The 27,761-nt window shown below is 39.6% G+C and overlaps 1 protein-coding gene across 1 annotated transcript in view; it reads right to left on the bottom strand.

Moving 5' to 3' along the window:
- LOC105987241 (chromosome unknown open reading frame, human C9orf135) overlaps window positions 1-27,761 on the bottom strand; it is a 59,142-nt gene that overhangs the window by 13,896 nt on the left and 17,485 nt on the right. Inside the window, exons 2-5 of the mRNA XM_013018438.1 lie at window positions 26,292-26,400; window positions 15,266-15,384; window positions 14,435-14,503; window positions 647-704 (exon numbers count right to left, since the gene is read on the bottom strand). Coding sequence (XP_012873892.1) covers window positions 647-704; window positions 14,435-14,503; window positions 15,266-15,384; window positions 26,292-26,400 — 355 coding nt within the window. The remainder of the gene's footprint in view (window positions 1-646; window positions 705-14,434; window positions 14,504-15,265; window positions 15,385-26,291; window positions 26,401-27,761) is intronic.

A 27,761-nucleotide genomic window follows, 5' to 3' on the forward strand; every position in this document is an offset into this window, starting at 1 on the left:
CTCTACCTCTTGAGCCACACCGCCATTTCCGGCATTTTTCTTTTTGCTTATGTGGTGCTGAGGAATCAAACCCAGGGCCTCAGGCATGCAAGGCAAGCACTCTACCACTGAGCCACCTTCCCAGCCCTAGTTCACTTTCAATATAGTGTCTAGTGAGTACCCCTGCTGCATTTGTTCACACTTTGCTAAAATGGATTTTTTAAAAGCTAACATATACATTTTAGAGAGCCAAATTAATCCACATACATATATATGTCTATATGATACAAATGGCCACTTCTGGTTTTTGAGCGTTTCATTGGAGATAAGAGTCTCAAGGGAACGTTTCTGCCTGGGCTAGCCTCAAACCGCAATCCTCAGATCTCAGCCTCCTGAGCAGATAGGATTACAGATGTGAGCCACTGGCACCCAGCTGAATAGAAAAGTAGATTCTTATTCCAAATAAACTGAGTTCATGATTGGGCAAAGCACAGAATAAGGAAGACAATGACACATGTTTCAGACAGTATTTTTCTGCTCTAAATCTCATAAACAGGTCACATCTCTAAGTAGATAGGAAACACCGTAAATCAGTTGACCACTGACACTAATGTGAGGAGATATTTCAAGTCACAAATAAGTATTTGAAGATGGCTGCTGTACTCACACATGGCTGGTAATCGAAAGGTGGAATGTAATCTTCAGAGTATGTGGTCAGTGACGACCTAAGAGGGAGAAGTCAATATGTGAGGAAAGAATCACCCTAAAAAGTGTGGTATATATTTTATATTTATATATGTTATGTGTAACAGAAGCATTTCAGGAAGGGCTTGCCCTAATAAAATATGTAAATCCTTTTTATACTGTTTCTCACTACCAGCAGGTACCTCTCCCTCCTTCAATTACTTTTCTATCTAATTCTACATAACTCTCTTCTCTCCCCTACAAATGATTGTGTGTGGCTGCCATTCATGTCCCATACCCTGAGCGCCGGTACTCTGCACTCCAGACATTCTCTTTATCACCCTCTTCCTGCCCCTGAAATCTTTTGGCCATAAGTCTGTGCCGGATGACAGGGAAGAGATAGTAGAAGATGACAGGGCAGGCTGAGATCAGATTCCCCAACCCTCAACTCAGTTAAAGCCACAGAAATGCTGGGTGACACACACACACACACACACACACACACACACACACACACACCACATCTTACATAATTTACAAGCCTAGCCTGGCTCAAAAGGGAAACCTTGAGGTACTGAAAATGCAAAGGATGCTCGCTATAGTAGGAAGACATAAATGTGGATCTCCTGAGCCTCCAGCACAAGAAAATGGCCTGAGGCTCTTTACTTCCCCATAAGAGACCAGACCAGAGAAACTGGCAAGGAAGTTTCCCTCGACTTGGGAATAAATATTCTCCTGCCAGAAATTAAGCCTTACTGCCATTCCTCACAAACTTCTCAAGAATTCTTTCTTGAGAAATTCTCAAGAATTTTCTCTCTCTCTTTCTGTCTGTCTGTCTGTCTCTCTCTCTCCTTTTCTCTCTCTCTTTCATTTTTTTCCTGTGCTGGACCTGGGGCTTGAACTCAGGGTTTGCGTGCTCTCCCTGAGCTAGCACTTTACCACGTGGCCCACAGTTCCACTTTCAAGAATCCCAACTAACCAGTGCTAGTATTTAACCGGGTGGTATCAACCAATTCCTGCCAGCAACCCAGGTGTGGTTTCCAGAGTAACATCAGCAAGCTGGGGACTTGATAGACATGTACATATTCATTCTTAGGGAGCTTGGTCCCAGAACCTTAGAAAACAACAGAAAGTAGTATCTGTCTATGCTCGAGTCCCATATGCAGAATAATGTAGGCCTTTTGCAGATCCCAGTACAACCTCCCAGGTTGTACTGTAAGTCATCTACAGGTCATTTGTAATACGTACTACTTCTAATAACCTAACAGTATTATATGCTATTGTGTATGATAGTTTTTATACTTTATCATGTATAAAATATGATAAGAAACAGACACTTCTGTTTTTTTCCATCTGTGGCTGATGGAATCCACAGATGGGAAACTCATCAATACTCCTGAATAAGGAGCTGGTTGGGGCTCAGCTTGTTGTTCTATAACTGTCTCCCAGGTGCTCACGATGCACACGAGAGTGCCAGTACTCATGAGCAAAGGGACAAACATTGAAAATGTTACTTTCCAACCAGTAAATGGTAATTTTAAAAAAAGACAGAGGGTAATCTCTTTAAAAGAAGGGAAGGAGCTGGGCACTGGTGGCTCACGCCTGTAATCTTAGCTACTCAGGAGGCTGAGTTCTGAGGAGCACAGTTCATAGCTAGCCTGGATCAGATAGAACATGAGACTCTTATTTCCAATTATCCACCCAAAAGCAGGAAGTGGAACTATGGTCCAGGTGGTAGAGTGCTAGCTCAAAGACAGCGCCCAGACCCTGAGTTCAAGCCTCAGGACAAGCAAAAGGAAGGAAGGAAAGAAAGACAGACAGACAGAAAGAAAGAAAAAAGAAAGAAAGAAAGACAGAAAGAAAGAAAGGAAGGAAGGAAGGAAGAAAGGAGGGAGGGAGGGAGGGAAGGAAGGAAGAAGGAAGGAAGGAAGGAAGAAAAGAGAGAAGAAGGAAAGAAGGAAGAAAGAAAGAGAGAGAAAGAAAGAAAGAGAGAGAGAGAAAGAAAGAGAGAGAGAAAAAAGAGAAAGGAAGGAAGGGAAGGAGGAAGGAAAGGAGGGAGAAAGGAAAGAAGAAAGGGAGAACAGGAGGAAGGAAGGAAGTGAAGAAAGGAGGAAGGAAGGGAGAAAGGGAGGGGGAGGCGAGAAAAAAGAATAGGAAAAGCTATTTCTGCTCCCAAGATAAATGAAAATCATGAAATTAACATTTTAGCCATCACAATAAAAGAGCTGAAAATTTTGCAATGATGAGCTTAATTTGAGCATCAAACATTTTCAAATAAAACTCAAAAGTAATAACTTATGTGTTGTTATATTTTTATTTTATAATACTATTATTTTATAATAATACTATCTTCAGTTTTATAATAATATTTTACTATAGATATCATTAGTGAGTGAAGAGGATATTTTCTTATATTAATAGCATCTATGAGAGACTTTGAGTCAAAAAAAGACCACAGAGATAATTACCAAGATCTTTAATAATGCTATAATAATTCATAGACTATATAAGGCAGAAACAGAATCCCAAAGATGGAATGATAACTTCTTAGTCACGAAGGGAGAAAACAAACCCTTCCTCCACCCGTTAGCTCCTCAAATCCAAATTGCTATATGTAGCCTGTGAAACGATGCTGATACTGTTGCCCAGAAGGAGAGGTGAATACGAACATTTGTGGGAGGCCACTGATTTGGACTGAGCTCTTGGCTAAGCCAGCAAACCATAGCAAAAGAGGGCTTCTTCCAGGACGACAGGATGTTTATCTGACCTTTCAAGGAATCAGGTGGGAGACAAAAGGGCCAAGTCCCCAAACAAGCCAGTCCAATCTTAGCCTCAGTGATGAGAAAGTCCTCTCTGCATTAACCTTTTCAAGGAAAATAACAAAAATGACACCTGCTTTTTGTTCTGTTTCTGCTTTCTTCAACATTTTCTGTCTATGAAACCAACTTTCTCTGCCCAGCTCAGCTCATTGGAACGTGTGTGTGTGTGTATGTGTGAACTCAAGGCCTGGATACTGCCCTTCGTTTTCTTACTCAAGGCTAGCCCTCTAGCAACAAGACACAGCTCTACTTCCAGCTTTTGGGCAGTTAATTGGAACTAAGTCTTACAGACTTTCCTCCTGCTGCTGCTGGCTTTGGACCTTGATCCTCAGATCTCAGACTCCTGAATAGCTAGGATTACAGGCTTGAGCCATCAGTGCCCAACTTGGGACATTCAATTCATTTTTTAAGATGAGGTATTGCTCCATTCGGTAATTGCAAATAAATGCCGATTCAATTCTTTCAATTGTTTTATCTTTGATGCTAGAAGCCACTATGTACATACAAGCAGGCAAAGTCATCAGTAGAACTCAATCAAGGCTCATGCTGCAACCGAGTTGGGCAGGGATCATATTAGAGAGGAGTGGGGCTGGGAAGGTGGCTCAGTGGTAGAGTGCTTGCCTTGCATGCATGAGGCCCTGCGCTCGATTCCTCAGCATCACATAAGCAGAAAAAGCCGGACGTGGCGTTGTAGCTCAAGTGGTAGAGCGCTGGACAGCGCCCAGGCCCAGAGTTCAGGTCCCATGATAGAGAGAGAGAGAGGTGGATGGAACACAGAAGACACAACTTCCAGAGAGAACCTCACTGCAAATAGATCCAAGATGAAAAGATCTGAATCACGGCTTTCCATATATGAAGCGCCAGAATGGCAGATTGGAAAAGCACTGCTTGTGGAAGAGAAAGACAGCTAGAAAGATAAAGAAAAATAAGAAACTACACACCAGAAACGGAGGCTCCTGGAGCACTAAGATAGTACCTTAACATGGACCTGCTTCTCACCCCATCCCCAGTGGCTTGAATTAAACTTCACTTCAGTGTTCTAACAGAAGAGGGCGCTCTTTAATTAAGATACTGAGCAAAATCCCCAAACTTGTTTGGCTAGGTAGAACTACCTATAATTGTTGCTTGTCTAAGAATATCCACCCTACTTGAATTTAGCAGAAATCAGTAACATTATTGTGAGAGGAACAACAAATGAGAATCAAAATTAAGCTCATGAAAATTCTCTCCCCAGAAATATTACCAAGCAAGGACAGAACCCTCCTGACTTAAGTATACACTAAGATCCTAGTAAATGCAATTTAAAAATAAGCGTAAGTGTAATAATTGGGATAGAGGAAACAAAAGTTTCCATATTTTGCCAATGAGAAGATTGTCTAAATTTTTTAAAAAATCCAAAGCAGCTACAAAGCATAATAACTAAGAAGGTTTCCACAGGGTTGTTGGATACAAGATCATTATACAAAACAACACATCTAGATATCAAAATTAGAAAGTACAAAGTGGAAAAAAATCTTATAACAATAACAAAATCTCTAAGAATATATACAACAGAAATTACACATGATGTTTATAGGGAAAACATAAAATGTATTAAAGGATATAAAACAATTAATTCCTCTCTTTGCAGATGATAAGAGCAATTATTTCATCTCACAAATTCAATGCCCTTCTGATCCAAATACAAACAAGGAACCTAAGAAACAGTCTTAAGGACAAAAAGTCACGGGGCTACATAAACTGTCAAAGAGAGTTGAAATAACTTTGGAAACAAGGGGGAAATTAGTTAAACTTACTCTATACAACAGCAAAGGTAACCAGGTATGGTGGCTCAAGCGTGTAATCATAGCTACTTGGACGACAGAGATTAGGGGATTGAAGTTTGAGAGATCAGCCCACACACACATACACACATACACACATACACACAATACACAAATGTTCAAGAGACTCCATCTCAATCAATTGCTGGGTACAGTGGATGAACCTGTTATCCCAAGCTGTAGGAGAAGCACAATGCCTGGGTGAGGTGTCACATGCCCAGCACCTTAGTGACATAGGGAAGCACACACAGAAGAAGCGTGGTCCAAGTCAGCCTGGGCATAAAATAAGACCTCAGCACTTACCAATCTCAGAAGTGGCTGGTAGAGTGACTTGTGATAATTTGTTTAATATGCGAGGTCATGAATACAAATTCTAATACCATCACCAAAAGAAGAAGAAGATGATGATGATATAGCATGAAGCTATAGCAATGAAGACAATGTTGTGTTGGTACAAAAATATACAAACCAGAAGAATACAATATAGAGCTCAGAAATAAACCCCTTGTATGGTGGAATGGCTTTACAAATTAGTGATGGAAAGGAACATCTGGCTCTTCTTATTAATGTCACAAACATAAGCATATATATATATATATATATATATATCTAAGAGGTTTACAGGATTGTATTTGATGAATTATAATTTAAACTTTCTGATGATCAAGACACCATAAATAAGTTACAAGAAAAGTCATCTACTGGATAAAGGCATTTCCTAGAAATTTAAAACTTAGTGCATAGAATCAAGTTTTTCAAAACTCCTATAAAATAATGAAATAAAAAATCCTAGTAGGAAAGAATAGACAAAGGCCATAGACATTTGACTCACAGTAGAAGAAACCAGAAAGTCTAACTAAACTTTAAAAATCAAGTCAGTCCTAAATCTAGAAATCAGTGAAATGCCAATCTTATTAAACTGATCCTCAAAAATCCTTATGATGTTTATGGTATTAGTAAAGAACCAGTGTCCTCATACACCATTGATAGCAATGTCTTACAAAACTGAAGGTGTTCATCATGTATACTATGAAGTAGCTACCTTATTAAGCTTCCCTATCTAGGAAGAGGTACCCTGGGTCATAAATAGTTCTGGTTCCAGGAGCACAGCTAGAGTTCATCTTCATGTCTCACTGGCAGCCAACAATAGCATTAAGACATGATGTGGAACCACCAGGAGCAAGCCTGTGCCATGTGGATCTGCTCTAGTATTCCAGCCCTAGCCAAGAGCTAAAGGGTCAGGGATCAGCCTTGAGCCCAAGTGTGGTCAGGGCTCTCTTTTGGAATTTGCCTTTTCAGTAAAATTCAATGGGCTAGAGTCAGTCATTCGTCTGAGGCAGAACTGTATGGACCAGAACTGCCCCGACCAGATGGAAGAGTTGGCCCTCAGGCCAAGCAAATGGAGTGAAAAAGAGAATCCTAGTGAATTTTCTAGCCTTCTTAGCATTATCACTCAAGACTGGTGCTCTACCACTTGAGCCACACTGCCACATCCAGCTTTTTTGGTGGTTAATTGGAAATAAAAAGTCTCAGGGACTTTCCTCCCTGGGCTGTCTTTGAATTGTAATCTTCAGATCTCAGCCTACTAAGTAGCTAGAATTATAGGCATGAGCCGCCAGCACCTGGCCCCAAAGGATTTGAATAGTTTGTCTATCACCCACAACTGAACGAGTCTTATTATAATCAGACGATCAGAGTCTAAGACCATTAATCATTATAATCATATATTCAATTCCCCTTGCTCAGATTCCAAACACTGAGCAATATCCTAGTTACAATCTAACTTCCCATATGGAGTTTCAACTCTCTCTACTAATGCTTTCATTAGTCTGACATGGCTGTCTAGTGTGCTAGAAATTTTTATTTCTCATTATAAATTAATTAAGTACAGTGCTGGCTTTTCTTGTGTTTAATGAGCGTAAGTTAGTCTCCACTAGAAGTCAGATGACTTCTGAAGCACAAGATAAAAATGATCTTTTTGGAAATATGAACCTAGACACCAAATAGATGCGGATAAATTCACCAGGATAATGCCATTTTGCCAGGATGCTTGAGAGTTAGACAGCAGGCTCCCACCAGCTCCACCCACAGTTTGCCACACACACCCTCTATGACCTTTAGCAGGTGTAGCTATGAGATACTCTGCAGAGTAGATTAACTGCGGAGAAAGGAAGTGTGATATTAAAGTTATTGCTACAGCTCTGACATGCATTGAAATAGCCACATCTGCACTAACACAAGCAATAGGATGCAGAGAGTTAGCAATGAGGCTTGTATTCAAACCCACAGCATCACAGATTCTTAAACTTGGAAGGACCTGAAGGGTCAACTGATCCTTTTCTGTTTTGTCTGGAAGATATTCTCTCCACCAGGCTCCTACCAGTCAAGACAAGGGCATGTTCCATATAGTCACCACATTACATGGTCCCATCAAGACCTCTGGAGCTGAGTGAGTGTCTCAAAAAACAGAGTTCACATTCAATCAATCTCATCACTAACAGCAGCAAAAAGACATCCATTGTTTTGACAAGTCTAACCACAGAGAACCATGGAATGCCACATCGAGTGGGAAGTGTCTGACCACTCCGGGAAGTTCTGTCTTATTCTGAACAGCAAACATCATTTAAAAAATAAAAGACATTAAGTAGATATGGATACCCTTGTCATTTCCTCCTACCTTTTCAGCATATCCTATTTATCTTGGTTGATTTTCTATGTTCACGTGACTGAACTACAGGACACCCAGATAGCTAGCCCAAAACTATTTCTGGGTATGTCTGTGAGGGTGTATTAAGAGATCAGCGTTTGAATCGTTAGACTGAGGAAAGCAGATCACCCCCACCCATGGACAGATAGTATCCAATCCACTGAGGTCCCAAGTGGAACAAAAAGGCAGAGGAAGGACATATCTTCACTCTCTCTTGCAGCTGGGACATTCGTGTTCTCCTGCATGCAGAGAGCAGAACTCTTTTTCCTCTCATCTTGTGTTTCTGGGACTTCAGCAGCAGGACTGGGTCACTGGGTTCTCAGGGCTGCATGTTTCTCAGGCTTTCATACTCTGAATTGTAACAAAAGATTGCATACCACACAGAGAGGCGCTTTCTGAATTCCATAACCATGTGTTTCAATTTCTATAATAAAATCTCATATGTATTCAACACTACAGGGCTCAAGGTCTAATCTACCTAATGGTAGCAATTACTAGCTCCATTTTGAAAGGAAAGTGTTATTCAGAAACTGAAGTATATATCAGAATTCTCCTAGCTGACCTCTCATTCAGACAGGTAGCACAGAAGAGGGTCCAAGATTATGCTGTTCACTGTTAAACTGTCTTAGTTTAAATCCCAACTTGTCATTATGCTTGAGCTGTGAGCGTCTTGACTTGTTATTTCACCACACTACTATTTTACCTTCCACAGAGTACAGAGTTCTTGTGGAGAGTTAAGGCTTTAGCATCGGTAAAATATTTTAATCATGCCCAGCACATCTCAGGCTTTGGTTATTTGCTTTTATTAATATTGCCCTTACAAGCAGGAGTTATAGAAACCCAGCTCAAATTTAAATAATAAAAGACAGGGAGATAAACGCATGCACAAACAGAATGTGACCAGAATGAAGTTATTCTACATATTTGCTTAACTCGGTTGACAAGTAGATGTTCTCCAGGGGACAGACAGATTGTTCTCTGAACCTGTAAACTGGAGCAAGCAGGACTTGGTCCCCCAGACTCCCGTGACTATCCTAACGTGTTCTCTGATTGGCCTGGCCAGGAACACATGGGCTTATGGGAAGGTAGACTTGGGGAAGGGAATCAGCCAATCCATCATACAGCCTAGCTAAATGACATTCACTGGGGGAGGGACGCAGTCCAAAAGGCAAAAAGCTGGACACGCGAAAAACCATAAGCAGTACCATGGATGAAGAAAGGAGTTCCAATTAGTTTCACTACATTCCTTCACATCTTGATGTGGCTGTTATTCTCCTCATCACGATTATCATCCTCAGAGGTGAATTTTGTAAACTTTTTTCTTCTGGAAATATGTTCCACAACTGGGTGGTATTTTAATAAGAGGTAAATCACCCCACAAGTACCTTAGTAGAAAATAAAATAAATGCTATGTACGGTATTTGAGAAAAGAAAAAAGAAAAACCAAAAAAAATACTCAAGTAGAAGAAACAGTAGAGAAAAGGGTTGACAGATGCTGTCCAGTGAGAGGCCCCAGTGAGAGGAATAAATGGAAAGAATTTAAACAATGGCCTGGGCATGTTACTGACATTACTGTTGAGTGACCACTCCACACCAATCCGGAGAAAGGCTCTCTGCCAACAGCCAACACTTAACTGCCTGAACTACTTTTTGGCCTCATTTAACATGCCTTTTTATGTGACTATAGAAGCCTTTCTCTTTAGAGCCATAAAATTTTAGTACAAGAAAGGACTTTACAGATCATTTGGTTCAATCCTCTTATTTTCCAGATGGAAATAACTGGAACCCAGAGAGGGTGATTAGGTCATCTAGGAGGGTTAGTGCTAGTCCAAAAGTAGATCCCAGGTTGCCTATTTTCCAATCCTGTGCCCTTCCTGGGAGAGAAAAAAAACTCATGATGTCAAAAAGCTACCAGTGATCCAAGGTAATGCTTTCATCCTCACCATGAAGATCATGTAGGTTGTTCAGCTGGATTCTGAAAACAAGAGTCATTTACCATAAAATTTCAGTGAATATACAGTAATCACTGCTATGAGGAAGCAGTAAAAATTTAGTACGGATGACCGGGTGCAGTAGTCGGGGCCTTCCTCATGTAAGGTATACATTTCCTCCTGGTAAGTGCTCAGTGCTCAGTACTCCTAGTCTGTTGTCAGACTAGAAATCCCTACGGACTTGCTTCCCACCTTGAGAGAATTGTCACAGTATTTCCAGTTCCTGCCCTCTTAAGAACAAAATGACTTGTGGACCCAAGGAGGCCATAAGGGTATATGTGAATATTTAAATAAGATCTTCTGAGAAATTAGACCCGCATATAAAATTATATTCATTATCACATCTCCTTTCCAGTACTGCCTCTGTTTTTGTTGCTTTTGTTCTGTTGTTTTGAGTTTTAGTTGTTTGCTTCACATGGTCTAAGTATTTTTAAATTGAAAACAATGAGTGAGCTACAACTGTCTAAGTTTATGGACACTTATGAAAGGGTTTTGTATTAGAAAAAATCAGATACACTGGGATTCTCTGATAATTAATGAGTGTTTCCCACACTTCATTAAAAAAAGTACTTCAAAATTTAAGTTAAACTTACTTGAGGCACTTGAAATTTTGGTAAGAGGGAAAAATAGACTTTTGAGTTATATTCATTCTATTCATTTTCCCCTCCTCTTCCTATGTGCATTAAAGGAAATGTGCCTTCCATTTATTTTGTATACTTTTGCTCTCTGTACCCAGGAGTAAAAGTAATGTACATTCAACATGTCCTATGCTGTGTCTGTTATTGACCAGAAAAGCACCGTTGGTGTCTAAAACACATTTGAGTCTCCTTAATTTTAGCCTTCTCACCAATGGCCAATGCCAACTTCTTTAAAACGCATTCATGAGAATGTCCAGCACTCAAGGAAAATAATTGCTGTAGCTCCAGATGACTCAATCTAGCCTTAAAGTGATCTTTAAAGTGTAAGTCTTTGAACTATTTTCTTTGTTTCTACTAGTTTCCTGTGTTTGGTTTCCCCTCATTTATCTCCATAAGGAAACAATTATTGAGAGCAACTTTTTCTAGTCAAACTCAAGAATGACCAGGGATAGCAAATACTCTAGTTGCTGTGATTTTCAATAAGGGTCACTGTGGTGTTTGCTACCATTTTGTGGAGGAAAGGGACAGTGTCTTCTTAATGTTGAAGTTAAGGACAAAAGTTGCATTACAAACTAAAGAACCAGACAGTCAAATGCCATTACAACATAATAAATATTATCTAAAAATTAAGATGAGTACAGTGGACTAATGGCTAAACTATACATTTATATTCTGACTTTTTTCCATAGAGATAACCTGAAGTATGAGTTTCCAGTATAATTAGAGCCTTTCTTTTATATGTTAGAACTCATTATTTTGGTCGATTGAGCAAACTCATTCTTATTCATTGCCTTTTAAGGTTGACATTTAAGTTCATTAGTAGTACAGTTGGCAAGAAGCAAAAGAACATTTAATATTCAAAAGAGTAGATTCTAAACCACCACAGCATTCTATCATATGCAGTATCATCCTATAATTAGTTAGTATATATTAGCATAAGGAAAGCATTATACATAGAATTAGTGGAGGACAGTTGAAGGTGCTCATAGATGTATTTCCTTGCTAATGTTCATGTATCAAATAACACAAACAAGTAATCCAGGAATTGAAATTAATAAGTGATGTTCTAAAAGATCATGTCTTCTAATACATTTTTACCAAAATAGAATAAGACAACTTTTGGATCTACCAACTTTGAATCCCTAAATCAAATAAGATGGGAATTAAACATTCCCCTTTTCATTATAATTTGCCATTAACATCAGAAATCATTGATCTAGTTGTCCAAGAAATAACTGTGCTACAACTGAAGTAGGTCAGACTCTCTGGAGATGTCAAGAACACACAAACAAGATGAAAAGATAGTGTTGAGATAAAAATATAGGTGCTCTGAACATTCACAAACCACCTTTCCAGCTCTGCAAGTTATAGAAGTGGGTGTGGCAGTAAATATGGGGAGGTCCTCTAGAGGAAGTGGCCTATCAAACCTCCTTAAGTCATAGGAATGGGTGTGGCTGACGATAGTGGTAGGTATACTTTGGAGGAAATCACCTGCCAGATGAAACCTTTATGACTCTAGTGTTAAGGTCGCATGCACAGCAAAACTTCCTTCCTGAAAATTTCCAGGAAAGCCTTACCGTGTTTTTAAAAACCTCACAAGAATAGAATAAAGAGAAGGGATAAGAGAAACAAAATTTGAAAGCTCAAGGGAAGACGGACAGATGGTCTCTGACTTAGCCAAATTCTAAATGAACAGAGGATTAAGGAGAGTGCTGTGTTTGAGGAGACAAAGGTCTTCCCCATCCACTGACCATTGCAGAGTAACTGCCCCTCCCCTCCAGGAGGCTAGATTTACATGCTCTGGGAAGGCCAAAGGAGAAAGTCATTGATCAACAGCATAGTTCAGTGTGACTCTATGCAATGAATGGTTAATAGAAACCCCCATGGACAATCACCTTTCCTTCCAAAGTCACAGGAACACCTTGAAACATCTTTTACTATTCAGATAGGAGATTGGGGCACTTTTTGGTGGGTACTGTTAGCAGTTAAAGAAGAAAGAGTGAAGTTCTGACACTGGGATGCTTTGGAAAAATGAGCTTTAGAGATTTCTCCAGCAGGGCTTCAAGTCAACAAAACCCTGTCACAGCTCTCAGCCCCAGCTCCAATCATGAGATGAAATCAAAGATTCATTACTGGTCATGTGAGAAAAACACTTCTAGCATTGAAGATGGATGCCACACAGACGAAAACCGGAAAGACAAGAGCATCTTGGACTATGTAGGGAAGACTTTTAAAGAAGAATAAACTACTGTGAACATGTGTAAATGAAGATATTCTGGTCCAAAAAGGATCATATAAAAACAGAAAAGTCAGAAAGATAAAAAGCATTTAGAAGTAAGGAAGACATTAAAGATGGGGGAGAGAGACAGAGGGAATAAAAAAAAAATTATAAGGCCAGTCCAAGCAACCCAACATGCTACTAAAGGATTTCCAAGAGAGAACAAATCCACCAAATCAAGAGTGAAGTTGGACTAGAGATGTACCTCAATGGCATAGGTGCCAGCAAAGATTAGAGTTCAAACCCCAGTACCACACCAAGTGCACCGTAGAGCAGTTATTAAGTAGGCTTTGGTTAGCTTTCTAATTGGGTTATATACTTTACCTTGGAAAATCTTTACCACAATCCCGTCATGCACAAACCAAAGCGTAAAGCTTTGTCATAATCTTACGTGTGTTCTTCTACACCACTTACCTCATATACCACTAAAGCTTATCTTTTTTTAAAAGATGAGTCAATACCATTTTTTGTAGTAACAATTCGTGCTACCTCCAAATAAATTCTGTTATCGGTAAGAAGTATGAATGTCTTGCTGGGTAGTCAATGTCTGTTGTTAGTACAGCAAAGCCCACCTTATTCATGGATCTATTACATGCAGTTTTGACCAAACGTGAACTAGAAAAGTTACGAATGCATAACAAATTTAAAAACAAATATAAATTCTTGCATTCATATCATGTAACTCAGTTGTTGCAGAAACGTTCTATTAGTCCTGCATTATTGTCAGTTGTTTTTAAAACTATTGTGTCCTCTATCCTTAATTGTGTGTGCATGTGTGTGTGTGTGTGTGTGTGTGTGTGTGTGTGTGTGTGTGTATGTACCCAAAAGGTCAAGGTTAATGTGCTTAATTGAAGTGATACAGTGTAAATTTTAGATTTATTGGAAGGTGGCAGATCCTTACTGGAAGCCGGGCTGTGTTATGGGAGAAAAGAATTAAGCATACACAATCTCAGGATGAGCTCTAAGCATCCTGTGCTGTCAGCTTCTCATAGTGGTCTCCTTGGTCATCCTACTGACACCCAAGGGTCTGTTGTAATGCTTCATAAAGCTGTTAGCAGACTGAATTAGCAAATATTGCAGCATTGCTTTTAGGGAGAATACAAGGTTAGGTTCCTGTACACCTCTGAGTTTTATTTGTTTATTTTCTTTATTTGGTTTTTTGTTGTTCTCAGATGGCTTCACTCTGTGGCCTAGGCTGTCTCAAGCTATCAGTTCTCTAAGGTCTGATTCCAAAGCGCTGGGACTACATACATCATACTGTGTCTGGATGCAAATGATGATTTGGAGGTTACCAAAAAAAAATTTAGAGGGAGAGAATTTGCAAATTAAGAATATGCAAATAAGAACTGAATGCTTTATTATTATGACTACGATCACAATTATTAGTGCTATGCTTCTTGGTGAACAAAAATCTTTTGTTAAATTTTTTTATTAAAGATGTTTTTCACCCTCCAAACAAATCTCTGGAATCCATATGCATTCTCCACAATCCCCAGCAGTTCAAAAATAACTTACATTTTGTTCCTATCAGGTGGATGTCTCCTAAAGAGAGCTCCAAAGCCTGTAGCGGGTAAGCCAGTGTCCCTATGAACAAGAAAGTAACTTTTAGAAAACATGTCTACTTGTCATACATAAACTTTCAAAGCCATACAAAGTTAATTGGGGCTTGAAAATTACATAATTATTTTTCAAAGGGTTTTCATTGTTTATATGTTTTGCCACATAAAACTTACCAACACACAAAAACAGAAATCTTAGTATTTTGTTCTTACTTTGTATTTTTCTACAATTAAAATAAAAGGTAAAAGTCTATGTCTCACATTCCCATGAAAGGATAAAAAGTATGACTAAAAACAATTCCTACACTCAAAGAATGTGTTTATCTCCAGCTCTGGAGAAACATAGACACAGACAATCAGCATACATGATCAACTGTTACAGAGGAGCATACAATGCTCAGATGGCTAGGAGAGTAGAAGCAATCCATTCTAATGATGAATTGTCTGATCTTTATTGCATTTCAGAAAAATATTTCTAGGCATATTTCATATTGTATGTTATCTAAATGACTGTATGAACCAAACACTTTCATGATTCCCGTTTTACAGGTCTGCAATCAGGACTGTAGACAGCAAACAAAGATTTTTTTAGCTAGGCCCAGGCTATGTGGCATGGTGAATGATGGAGGAAGAAGGAATTCTAAGCAGAGGCAGCAGCCTGAAAGTAGGGAGGCTTAAAACAATATGTGGTGTGTGCTGGGATCAGGATCCTTCTTTCCCCCAAATGTGGTTTCATGAGCATGATCCTGGAGCAAGTTGTATAGGCAAAAGAGAGCACGAAGGATACCTGTCAACAATCCCAGAGCTCATTGTTTCCTCACTTAGTAAGGCCTTGTTCCTTTTTTCAGCCAGTTCTCGGTTTAAGAAAACCTGTGACATTTGTTCACGTGTTTCTGATATCCAAATCTGGAAAAATAGAAACCATAGACAAGAGAAATGAATTCATCCTCTGTAGGGCTAGTTACTAACTACATGTTCCTATTTAAGTACATTCTAATTTTAAGTGTTGACTCCAGTTGACATTTAAAAATGAGTAATATAACTCATAGCCATCAACTATTCCTTCATAAATATCCAATGAATAGTTCCTTCCCAGGCCAGAAAAACATGCTCTCAGGTATAATTCCAGACACTTCCTCTACCCTTGAGATTCTACCCCATAGGCTGCCCCCAGGGAGGGATTTAACTTTCCCAAATTCTTATACTTCAATTAAAAAAAATATGCCAGGGTAAAAATAATTGTCACTTTCACCCTAGAGATGATCTTCTTTCAATCTTTTGAAAGTATATTACTTTCCTAATAATCTTCCTATCATTTTCAAAATATATGTAAAAATAACAGTCCCTTGCTGTGTGATACTAGAAAATAAAACTCAGCTTAATTGTTTCCAGGTAATAAATAGTGCTTCATTCGACCAAATGCTAACTCTCCCTAATTTCTATTTTCCTCTGCGTCCTTTTCAAGACTGTTTGTTCTAACTTCCTTAGGTAAGAAAATGTTTGCAGCAATCAAAAACTATCACTATTGTTATTTGTTCTCTGTCATTGAGGATAATTCAGTCAATTATCAAGCAATCATAGCTGTGAAAGATTACCTGAAGAACCATCATGCTAACATTTAAGAAATTTTGAAAGCAAAAATTTTTGTTCCTAAATGCAAGAAGACTATGATGTGCTCAGGGTTCAATATTTCCATACAACCCAGATTCCCCTCAGTAGATAAATGGATCAAGAAAATGTGGTATATACACACAATGGAATTCTATGCCTCCATCAGAAAGAATGACATTGCCCCATTTGTTAGGAAATGAAAAGACTTGGAAAAAATTATATTAAGTAAAGTAAGCCAGGCCCAAAGAAACATAGGTCCAATGGTTTTCCTTATTTGCAATAACTAGTATATGTCTGAGACAAGCAGAAAAGGTCCGATAAGTTGATGTTAGATGAAATGAACCCCAAGATAAGGATTCAAATGGTTTTTCTCTCTTGCAATTGTTTCTAACATATTTATAAGATAAATTTTTTGTTGCTTTGTATGTCCCTCCACCATGGTATAACCCCTGCTTTCATTGTATTTGATGTTGGTATAATTTGTGGAGGGGAAGGGAGTGGACCCATTGCAACAATGAGATATACAAGTTGTTATGTTGAAAAACAAACTTTACAACTTTGGGGGACGGGGGAGAGTGGGTGGGAAATGGGAAGGGATGGGAAGGGGAAACAAAGGAGGAGGCAACAATGCTTGATAAGAAATGTATTCATTACCTTGCCCATGTAATTGTAACCCTCTGTACGGTATTTTTACACACACACACACACACACACACACACACACACACACACACACACAGAGTATTTCCATACAAAACTCTAGAAGATAATGAATCTGGAGATTCAGAGTAGAGAGCCAGACCTTAGCAACAAGAAAATCCATCATCTTCCTAAACCTGAAAATGAGGTTCCCTAAAATGTTCAATGAAATCCCAGAATACATTATTCTCAGCAGATTTTTTTTATTTAAAAAAGAAAAAGAAAGAAGTGGCGCTGTAGCTCAAATGGTAGAGCGCTCGCCTTGAGCTGAAGAGCTGAGGGACAGCGCCCAGGCCCGGAGTTCAAGCCCCAGGACCGACAAAAAAAAAAAAAAAGAAGAAGAAGAAAAAAAAGAAAATACTCCTGTAATCCTAGTTAGGAAGTTGTGATCTGAGGATCACTATTTGAAGCCAGCCTGGGGGAAAAAGTTCCCCTGAAACACTAATCTCCAATTAACCACTCAAAAATGGATAGTGGAACAGTGGCTGAAAGTGGTAGAGTTCTAGCCTTGAGCAAAAAAGCTCAGGAACAGAGTCCAGGTAGAAGGAAGGTAGGAAGGAAGGAAGGAAGGAAGGCAAGCAAGCAAGGAAGGAAGAAAGAAAGGCAAGCAAGCAAGGAAGGAAGGAAGAAAGAAAGAAAGAAAGGAAGAAAGAAAGAAAGAAAGAAAGAAAGAAAGAAAGAAAGAAAGAAAGAAAGAAAGAAAGAAAGAAAGAAAGAAAGAAAGGGAAGGAAATAAGGAAATAAGGAAGGAAGGAAGGAAATAAGGAAATAAGGAAGGAAGGAAGGAAGGAAACTACTCTTTGAAATTTGAAGCCTTCAACTGCAAGAATATCAGAGCTATTGCCAAAGAGCTTGGGTCCACTTTGACCTACCAATAAAATTCTGTGATAACTAGGATGCTATCCTACTGAATATCATTTTAACAATAGTCTCTGCCCATGTTCCCAGTGTACACCATGTTCTTTCTGGCTTCTTGGCTTCTCTGGCCACTGTTCTCTAAAACCTCAAATCAGCAGCATTCCAGCTCAGCCCAATTTCCTCGTTCAACCCAGTTTCCAATTGTTGACCCATAAACTATTAGTTCAACTACTTTTCCTCAGATTTTCCAGTTCACAAGTCAATGGTGATGGTGGTAGGGAGGTGATATGGAGTTGACACTCATATGTATTTCAACAAAAAAGAAAAATTCTCTTCGAGGGAAAAAATTAGTAACTGCCATTTTGTTTGAAAGTATCAGACTAAAATATTAACCTTAAGTATGCTCTGATCATTTCCAATACTGCTTTATTTGTAACAGACCCCTCAGAATTTAGGCAATTATTTGAAACAAAGACACTGTCAAACGTGAAACCAAGAGGAGTAAAAGGGAAAAGATAACAGTAGCATTTGTCGACCTTATGCTTATTCTGTATCAAGCACTCTACATTCATTATTTCATTAAATACCCACAGCAACAGACAGCTGTATCTCAATCTTGGTCTCAGAGGAAAAGAATAATCAAATGATTGAACTGGGGGTTTAATGAAGGATCTATTTATAAAGGAGCCACATGGTAGACCAGTTACTGGAATCCAGAAAAAAAAACCTACAGCTATAAAAAGACAGCTTCTTAATAGTTTTAGCTTTCAGAAGAGACAGTTATCACTAAGCCATGACCCTATAAAGACAAAAGCTTGAGGATAAATGGCTAAGCTCAGGCTCCTCCCACTTCTTATCACCTCCAGTGGATCAATCTCAATAGGAAAACAAAAGACAAGGAAGGTCACTTATGCAGTCGGACTCCTTTGTCCTTGGTTTAGAAGGGCAGAAAGTAGATCAGAAGGGGCACAGGAACAAATGTGTAGCCTAATTGCTCCATTTCTGGGATGGACAAACTAAGACTGAAAAAGTTTACGTAAGGCTAGGTAAACCAGCTAAACAGTAGTAGTTTCATGATTAAAAACATATCCAGTCTTATTCACTGATTCATCTATCCATCTGTATCTACACCAAGTGCTGGGCATCATGCTGGATTTTAAGCTGCTGTGATTTGGATATTCATTAATAGCATTCAGTACAAAGATTCAGATTATTAAAAGACTGGGTCCCAGGGTAGTGACCCAAGTGGTCTTTCAGTGGGGGGTGGGGGGAGGTGGAGGGTGGCTAGTAGAGGTCTTTTGGCCATTAAAGGTGTGGGGTAGTTCTCTTGTGACCCTTTGGTGGTTCTGAAGAGAGGGTTGCTATAAAAATGAGCACTTGTGTTTCTGACCACACCAGGTACTTATCAACATGCTTGGTACCATCCACTATAGAGCCTTTGCCAGAGCCTATGCTATGCTCTCTGGACATCTACTCTACAAAACAGCTAAAGAAACTTTCATATAAAGCTAGGTGCATCAAGCACTCCATTGTAATTTCAAACATCTAATATATAGGGCTAATACATACATAGAGAGGTAAACAAACCTCAGAAGCTAAGTGACTACAATTTAGTGAGTTAAAATCGATCATAAGGCTAAATGCTTATTATTAATAATAGCAAATGTCCAGACTCCACTTTAAATGTCTTCACATTAAGCCTTCAACAGCTCTACCATTCTCCTGTTGCACAGAAGGAAATGAAGATATGGAAAGCTTAAAGACTTCTGCTCAAAGTTATAACCTCTTAACTTATGTAGCCAATAGTCAAAGTTGCTTAATTCCAGAACCTACTCATTACCTCTATGTTTCATATAATCAGAAGCAAAATCCCCACATTCAAGTGATTACATGGATTTCAGACGGCCATGTTCCAGCTTCCCTTAAACTTAAATATGACCCATAACTGGACTGTGCAATGGGTGTGAATATTTTTTACACCTTCCAGGAAAAGCCTATTTTTTCCTTTTCTTGATGCAGAAAAGGTGAGGTGGTCACATTGGGTCCTATCCCCAGAGGAGGCAAAGCAGAAAGCTGGAAGGTCTAGGTTTCTTTAGACAATCTGTGCAACTCCCATTCTGGAGGTGGCTTGCTATTCAAGAATGTTAACATAAAACATTGTGTGAACAATCTACATTGATTTCTGGTTTCAGGTACCTGCAGGCAAACCTAATCCTAACACCATCTTAAAGTGAAAAATCACTTTGGTGTAGAAATGTTCATAATCTGACAAAAATGTGGGTAATTCATAAAAGCACTCCATATGTTTTAAAAAGGTGTGTGTGTGTGTATATGTGTGTGTGTGTGTGTATCAAATTGGAGATTGGCAATTTGCTGAGATAGCTAAATTAACACAGAACAAACAGGATAATCACTAAAATTTGCATTGAATTTGAATAGCAAATTTAGCTTGAGTCAAATGGTAATATATAAACTACCGAATGTGTACAGGAAGCTCATTTCATGTTATCATTCTCATTTCCCGTTGTTTTGAGTCCCAATTTCTAACTTTCAGAATGAACACCACCATATGTACAGCATTTAAGAAACTTGGTAATAGATACACAGCAGGTGTAGCTGGTACAGAGAATAGAAGGTCATTTACGACTTGTCTTCATGGTGCATTTTTGAGGATAGCCAGCTTCATTCTGCTGAGTATTTCTTGTTTTCTGGCAAATCATACCAGAGTTCATTGTTGATCTTCCATTGACAATTTCTTTGTTGGGTCTTTGGTAGGGCCCCCAGAAAACACACTCCTCTGGCCCATATTGAAATACAGATATGTCTGAAGTAAAATCTTCCCCTCGGATGCCTCTGGCTTCTTCTGAAGCTCTTTTCTTTTTCTTTTTCTTCCTTTCTCTGACTCCAGCATTTAAACTCAGAGGCTTCTCTTGATGGCCCGTGACTCTACCACTTGAACCATGTCTCTAGCCCAGATTTTTGCTAATTAATTAGAAATGAAGTTACAAAGACATTGCTGCTGGGGCGGGCTTTAAATCATGGTCCTTCTGATCCAGCCTATTGACTAGCTAGGATTAGAGGCCTAAGCCTGTCAGCTTGCCTATAATCTCTCATCCAGTGTGAATGAGACTCCAGTCCATCACGTTTTCTTGCCTCTGAGGAATATTTATCAAGTCACTAGATGATTTCCTGTAGGCCCTAACTTCTAAGTGGAACCCACTTCCCATACCTACCCTTTGCGTCTTTCTCTAGGAGATTTCTCCACATTCTAAATACTTTGGGCCAGTCCTTTTCAACTTCCTTTTTTATTTTGCTTATTTTCAAATATTCAAGGTGAAAGAGAGACCAAGAATTTCAAAAACAGTTACTCACCAATTGCCTGACCTATCTGAGTGTTCCACCACAATGCCCTGGAACCAAGTTGAAGATCTTAGGCCGAAGGTCTTCATTATGAGGTAAGAATCCAGGCACTGGTGACTCATGTCTATAACTGTAGCTACATGGGAGAAGGACATTGGGAAGACTGTGGTTTAAGTATAGCCCTGGCAGAAATTTTTATAAGGCCTAATCTCAAAACTAACCATCGGACTGGGTACAAGTGGCTCATGCCTATAATCTTAGATACTCAGGAGGCTGATTTCTGAGGATGCAGATTTGAAGCCAACCCTAGGCAGAAGAATCTGTGACATTTTACCTGTAACAACAGCAAGATGCTGGAAAGGATGTGTGACTCAAGTGGTAGAGCACTAGTCTAACAAGCATAAAACCCTGAGTTCAAAGCTCCTTATAAGGAAAGAAGGAAGGAAGATAGGAAGGAAAAAGGAAGGAAGGAAAAAGGAAGGAAGGAAAGAAGGAAGGAAGATAGGAAGGAAAAAAGGAAGGAAGGAAAGAAGGAAGGAAGATAGGAAGGAAAAAAGGAAGGAAGGAAGGAAGGTAGGAAGCAAAGAAGGAAGGAAGGGAGGGAGGAAGGAAGAAAGAAAGAAGGAAGGAAGATAGGAAGGAAAAAAGGAAGGAAGGAAAGAAGGAAGGAAGATAGGAAGGAAAAAAGGAAGGAAGGAAAGAAGGAAGGAAAAAGGAAGGAAGGAAAGAAGGAAGGAAGGAAGGTAGGAAGCAAAGAAGGAAGGAAGGGAGGGAGGAAGGAAGAAAGGAAGGAAGGAAGGAAGGAAGGAAGGAAAGCAGGAAGAAGGAAGGAAAGCAGGAAGACAGGCAGGCAAGAAGGAAGGAGGAAGGAAGGAAGGGAAGAAAGGAGGCTACATATTTTAACCTGTCAATCTCCTACCATGAGATTTTTTTCAAGATCCACCCCCCAAAATCATTACCACCACCACCATTATCATCATCATCATCATGATCATCATCATCACCATCCTCTTCACAAATGAGTGATACCAAGATTTTGCTGCTAGACATCAGCGACCGACTCACATCTGCAATCCTAGCTACTCTGGAGCCTGAGATCTGAGGATCACAGTTCAAAGTCACCTTGAACTAGAAAGTCTTTGAAACATTTATCTCTAACCACCAAAAAGCTCAAGTGGTAAAGCACTAGTCTTAAACAACAACAACAAAAAACTGCGTTCAAACCCTAGAAAACATACAAACACACACACACACACACACAGAGTTTTTAATGTTAAGAAAATCACCATAAAGGCCATTATTTCTCAATACTAGTGATGTCTGAGCTCCTGGCTGTTTTCACATCTACATTTATTTACAGAATCCAAAAGATCCCAGAGTGATCCCCCAAAATAGAACCAGTACTTTTTTGATCAAATGAGACTCAGACTATCATCAGAAAACAATTTTAATCCTTTGTCACCTGTTACAGCTTTTACAACACGCTTATTTCATATCCTTAGGAGAAGTAAATCTTGAACAAATTTCTTAGTTGTGTTCTATCAGCTAATAAAACCATTTCTTTGGCCACAGAAACAGTCTTTGTCAAGTAATTAATAGTAGTCAGATAATCACAAAAAAAGGCCTCTCTGGTTGTCCAGTTGTCTGAGGGAAGGGAAGATTAGAGCAAGTAGAAAAACAGAAAATCAGCCAGTTTTGCCTCCTTCCTCCCCTCAGCTTTCTTCCCCAGAATTAGAGGAGGCTGTAGTTTAAGGATGAGGGAGAAAAGATTTAGCTTTAAGTGAAATCCCTCATGTTGGTAAAATACTGTTATGGAAATATGACCAAATACACTTCTCAATTATCTAATAATTACTATAAAAAGAATGATAACCTGCTCAGGCTATTATCCAAGCATAAAGAAATATTTCCACAAAGCAATATGTAAATAGACACTGAAGGTGAAGAATACAGACATATGTTTGTGCACACTGGCCTAAGATAACGTGATTTAAATCCTTCTTATCCAATGTACCTGCTTTAAAAAGCCTTCCTGCCTTTCTTTTGCAAACACCTATTAAGCAGTGCTAGGTTCTACAAAATAGTGATGTGATAGGAAACAAAGTCCCTTCGTTTGTGACAATGTGTCCAGTGATTTAAGTGACATGAAGAAAACTAAGGAAAGGGAAAATAAGAATGAGTGTCTCTTTTATAGACAAGTAGATAACTGGGGCATTGAACAAGTGGAAGCTGTGAGTATAGAGAGTCACCAAACAAACCCATTCTTCCTCCATCCCTGCTCACTTTCCTCTGCCATCTCTTCCTATCCCCTTCCTCCATCCCTGCCTATCCTTTGTCACTTGGAGGGGCTGGACTTTTCTCATGCTCAGTGAAATATAAGCCCCGGGATTTTTTTTCTGGTTACTCTGGGATATTATAAACATTCTTCAGCTGTTTCTCTCCCAGGGGTCTTACTACAGTAAATAAAATAGCCAATCCAATGCAACAGTCGAAACTTCAAACATTTTTAAAGTTGAAGAATCTCACTCCTCCACCCACCTGGGTTTGCTTTGACCTTTCTTACTGGGAGAAGGGGGAAGGGCACGTGTATAATTGGCTTCTTCTCAACTGTCTTGGTATTCTTCTCTACTCTTCTAATTCCCTTTGTCCTCTTGGAGGATGATGTGATGAGTACCAGGATATAAGGAAAGAGGTAAATGCAATGCAGGAGAGGCTGGCTCTTCTAGTTATGTCTATATTTGACCTTTCTGACACATAGATATTTGAAGCTGACTTCTTAGTTTCCCCTCTAGTAGACTTCAAGGTCCTATCTGGGAAAAGCAATGGCCATTCCCATGATACAGGATGTTTTTGACTGGATTCAAATCTCCTAATTTGACTTTCAGCGTGACTCTTAACTTCTCCTTATGCTTCAATCCTCTTCAGGTGAATGTGGGCCTAATGGCACTATCTTATTTGGAATTCTCCCATAAGTAACCTAATACTTCACTTTGGCTTGTGAAACTACTGTTACATTCTTGACCTTTTGGAAACTTAGCCCTAATGTAAGCACAGATAATGCTGTTTTAAATACTGTCACCAAAAAAAAAATGATGTCCACATTAACTTTTGTAGCACAATCTAAGTGCCAAGAGACCTTCAATCAGCTAACCAGAATCACTAGTAGATATAAGCAGCACAAATCAGCAGCGGTCTTAAGAGAACTAGAAAGGGTAAGAAGGCCATTCACAAAAGGGAGCAGATAGGAAGGGTTAGCTAGCATATGTGTGGATATAATTCATGAGCAAGACAAAAGTTGTAGCTAAGATGTAGGAGATCAAAGACCCAACACGTATACAGTGAGATACAGACTATTCCCAAGTCAGACCAAAACCTAATCAGGATGCATTGTAGGAGAGTAAAAGAGCCATGGCAAGGGTTGGACATTTACCTCAGTGGAAGAGCACTTGTCAGGCAAGTGCTGAATTTGGTCCTCAGCTCTGAAAAGAAAAAAAGAAAAACCCAGGATGTGGCTTACTGGTAGAGTGCTTGCCTAGCATGCATGAAGCCCTGGGTTCGATTCCTCAGTACTACATAAACAGAAAAAGCCAGACGTGGTGTTATGGCTCAAGTGGTAGAATGTTAGCTTTGAGCTGAAGAAGCCCAGGGACAGTGCCCAGGTCCTGAGTTCAAGCCCCAGGGCTGGCAGAAAAGAAAAACCATGGCACTAGTGACAGAGAAGTTTGATCCTCCAAGAGATATTTTGTGAAAGGATTCAAGATCTTAGATCATAACCTCTGACTTTCATAGTTTTTGTTTCAACTTCACATGATCTCAATTTCTTTATTCATGGTACTAGAGAATGAAATGAGGTAACGTTAAAGTAGCCATCTTACTGAATAGAGCAACACTGTATCAACACAATACAATCAGGAAGCAAGTTAATCTTAACTAAACTGTCCATTCCACTAGCTCATGCACAGCTAGTTCTTTCCTTCCTCTGGAGGGAAAGAGATTGTAGGCTGATCTCACAGCTTTTCTCAGCCTCTCAAACTTCAAGAAGGACCTCATTCTACTTAAAAAACATTCCCAGTCTAGTGATAAGTTTTTGTCTTGCATATATGTTTCCCTGTTCCTGGATCGGTGCTACTTTAGACCTGGGAGCCTACAGTGAGTTGAGTTTTGCTTAGATGCTGCTGTTTCCCTTGCTGCTGCTTTTCTACCGCTGAACTCTTGCCAGGTCTGGCTGATGGGGAAAGAGGGGTGAAAGGCTTGATGGTAAGCTGGCTCATACTCTCTTAACTGTCACTAGTGTCTTAGAGCTTGGAGGACATTCAAAATAAGAGACTCCTCTCCTCTTAGGCACTTGTGCAATTGTTTCTGATAATTCTCTTCCTGAAGACTCACAACGGCGGCTTGCTGGAAGCAGGCAAGCTTTCTCTTCTCCCGGATAAAGCAATGTTACAGGGCTTTTTTAAAATCGCCCTTTGCTTCTCTCTGGTCTGTTCTTGGGTCCCAGACTTCCTTGCTTAACTCAAATTCCAGAACAGTGAATCCTGCAGATCTATGACTAACACCCTCTGACTAACCCCGGAGATGGCCTCTCATTTCCAAGATAGGAGCAATAATCTCAGGTCAAGAAGTGAACGTCCCCACCCCCACTCAGTAATAATGATTTCCCAGGCCAGCACAGCAGCACAAAAATAATAGCAATTCCTTGAGCACCTACTGTATGCCTGCACTCTAGTTTGGGTGTTGAATTTACCTTATAAAAGGCTTATGTGATAGAGGTTTGGTCTCCAGAATGGGTAACATGGGGAAATGTAAGAGATAGGGTCCTGAGTGAGTTCACTGGGATGTGCTCTCATAAGCACATCTGTTCCCACAGTCTCCCTCTGCTCCCCACAATCAAGGTACGGCTGCTCATCCCAACAATCTCCCTCCCCAGACACACAAACCAAGAGGACCACGTGATTTTGAATTTTGACCTCCCACAACACCAGCCAAAACAAATCTCTCTCGACTGCAAGCCTGCGTCGGGTATTTCATTCTAGCAATAAAAAGCTAACTAATACAGCCAGGCACGCCGTTGAGCACTTTGTGTTTGCTTTACATCTCCCCAATAACAAAAGAAAGTCAGGTGCGTTTTACAGGGAGGGTTGGTGAAGGACACACCAGCTAAAGCACCTGCCAAAGTAACTCACCAAAGTAAAGATGGCAGTGCTAAACACATGTTCCTCTTGGTTCTTACTTGCATGACTACACCAAAGTGTCCAGACTTACAGAAATTAACAACAGCTACTTACAGGAGGCTCCTCCGTTCCGAGTCGATGATATGAGGATTTACACAAGTTTATTACTTGGTCCGTATTCTCTGTATCATAATCTTTGGGGAAAGCTTGTCTTTCGAGGTGCCTTCAGAAGGGATAAATCGTATTTATTATGTATTGCATTACATGTTTTAAAATTATCCAATGAAAATTGATTGTATTTGTGGTGTTATTCTAGTTCTAAATTGAGTCTAGAACAAAATATTTTTTAAATCACTTTTCAAGTAGCTGAGGCAACTTTTCCTGCAAGCAGAAAGCACTCGGTATCCACACAGTAATTATTCAGGAACTCCAATGAACTGGATCTCATTTCATAATGTAGATTAGTTACTGAATGTAAATTCTAAAATAAGACATGGTAATATCTTAGAAAAGCAACTTGCCACTTTAGAAATTCTTTCAACCATGAATTTTAATTATACGTATTTTTCAAAGTAGGATGGCAGAGTATTTGTTCATAGTGATTGAGAACCCATGCTTCGTGCTTTCTAAAGAGCAGTTAGAGGAATCTGATCATTAACCATAAGCTAAAAAAAGGGGGGGTGGAGGAGGAGAAGAAAAAGAAGAATGCTTCTCTGAAGTATACATGAAGAGGAAAAACTTCCAAACCTCTGTTGTATAAGAGCAGTTGAGAATAATTAAAGGAGAAGGATTTGAGAGTAAGAAATGGAAACATAAGTAGCTGATTTATGAAAGTGGCTACTTCCATAAAGCATTCTTCAATGAAACAAAACAAACTGAGAGCAAGCATTGTTTGGGATACCAAACTGGCTTGTATAAGAGACACTCAAGTACTCAAGTACTAGAGAATTCAACCATCCATCCATTTGCTCATTCAGCAGATATTCTTAGAAATCTGCTTGGTGTGATTTGAATATCGTTCAATATGAAACTCAAGTTGACATACTATGTAGCGGGGTCAGAGGTTGGGTCTTTATAAGTTGATGGGGGCATTAAGAGGGACTATGGCTTTCTCTCATGACTGGGTCACTTCTCATAGTACTGAGTTCTCGCCTTGTAAGAAAATTATCTTTAAGTAGTTGTACAAAGTTGTCATTCAATGAAGTAGTTTATGAATGCATTGTGCCTCGATCCAAGTCACGCCTCTCAGAATTCTCACCCATGTCTCCCAGCCCACCCTACCAGTCACTGTTGAATGACGAAATTGTCACCTAGAGACTAGGGATAAGCTGATGCTCCCTTTTGTGTGGGCATCTTCCGCACTTGTCTGCTGCTGCTGCTGCTCCTCCTCCACTTCCTCCTCCTCCTCCTCCTCTTCTTCTTCCTCTTCTTCTTCCTCTTCTTCCTCTTCCTCTTCCTCTTCCTCTTCCTCTTCCTCTTCCTCTTCTTCTTCTTCTTCCTCTTCCTCTTCCTCTTCTTCTTCTTCTTCTTCTTCTTCTTCTTCTTCTTCTTCTTCTTCTTCTTCTTCTTCTTCTTCTTCTTCTT

The sequence above is a fragment of the Dipodomys ordii genome, unplaced genomic scaffold, assembly GCF_000151885.1.
Source record: "Dipodomys ordii isolate 6190 unplaced genomic scaffold, Dord_2.0 Scaffold40, whole genome shotgun sequence".
In the NCBI taxonomy this organism is placed as follows: Eukaryota; Metazoa; Chordata; class Mammalia; order Rodentia; family Heteromyidae; genus Dipodomys; species Dipodomys ordii.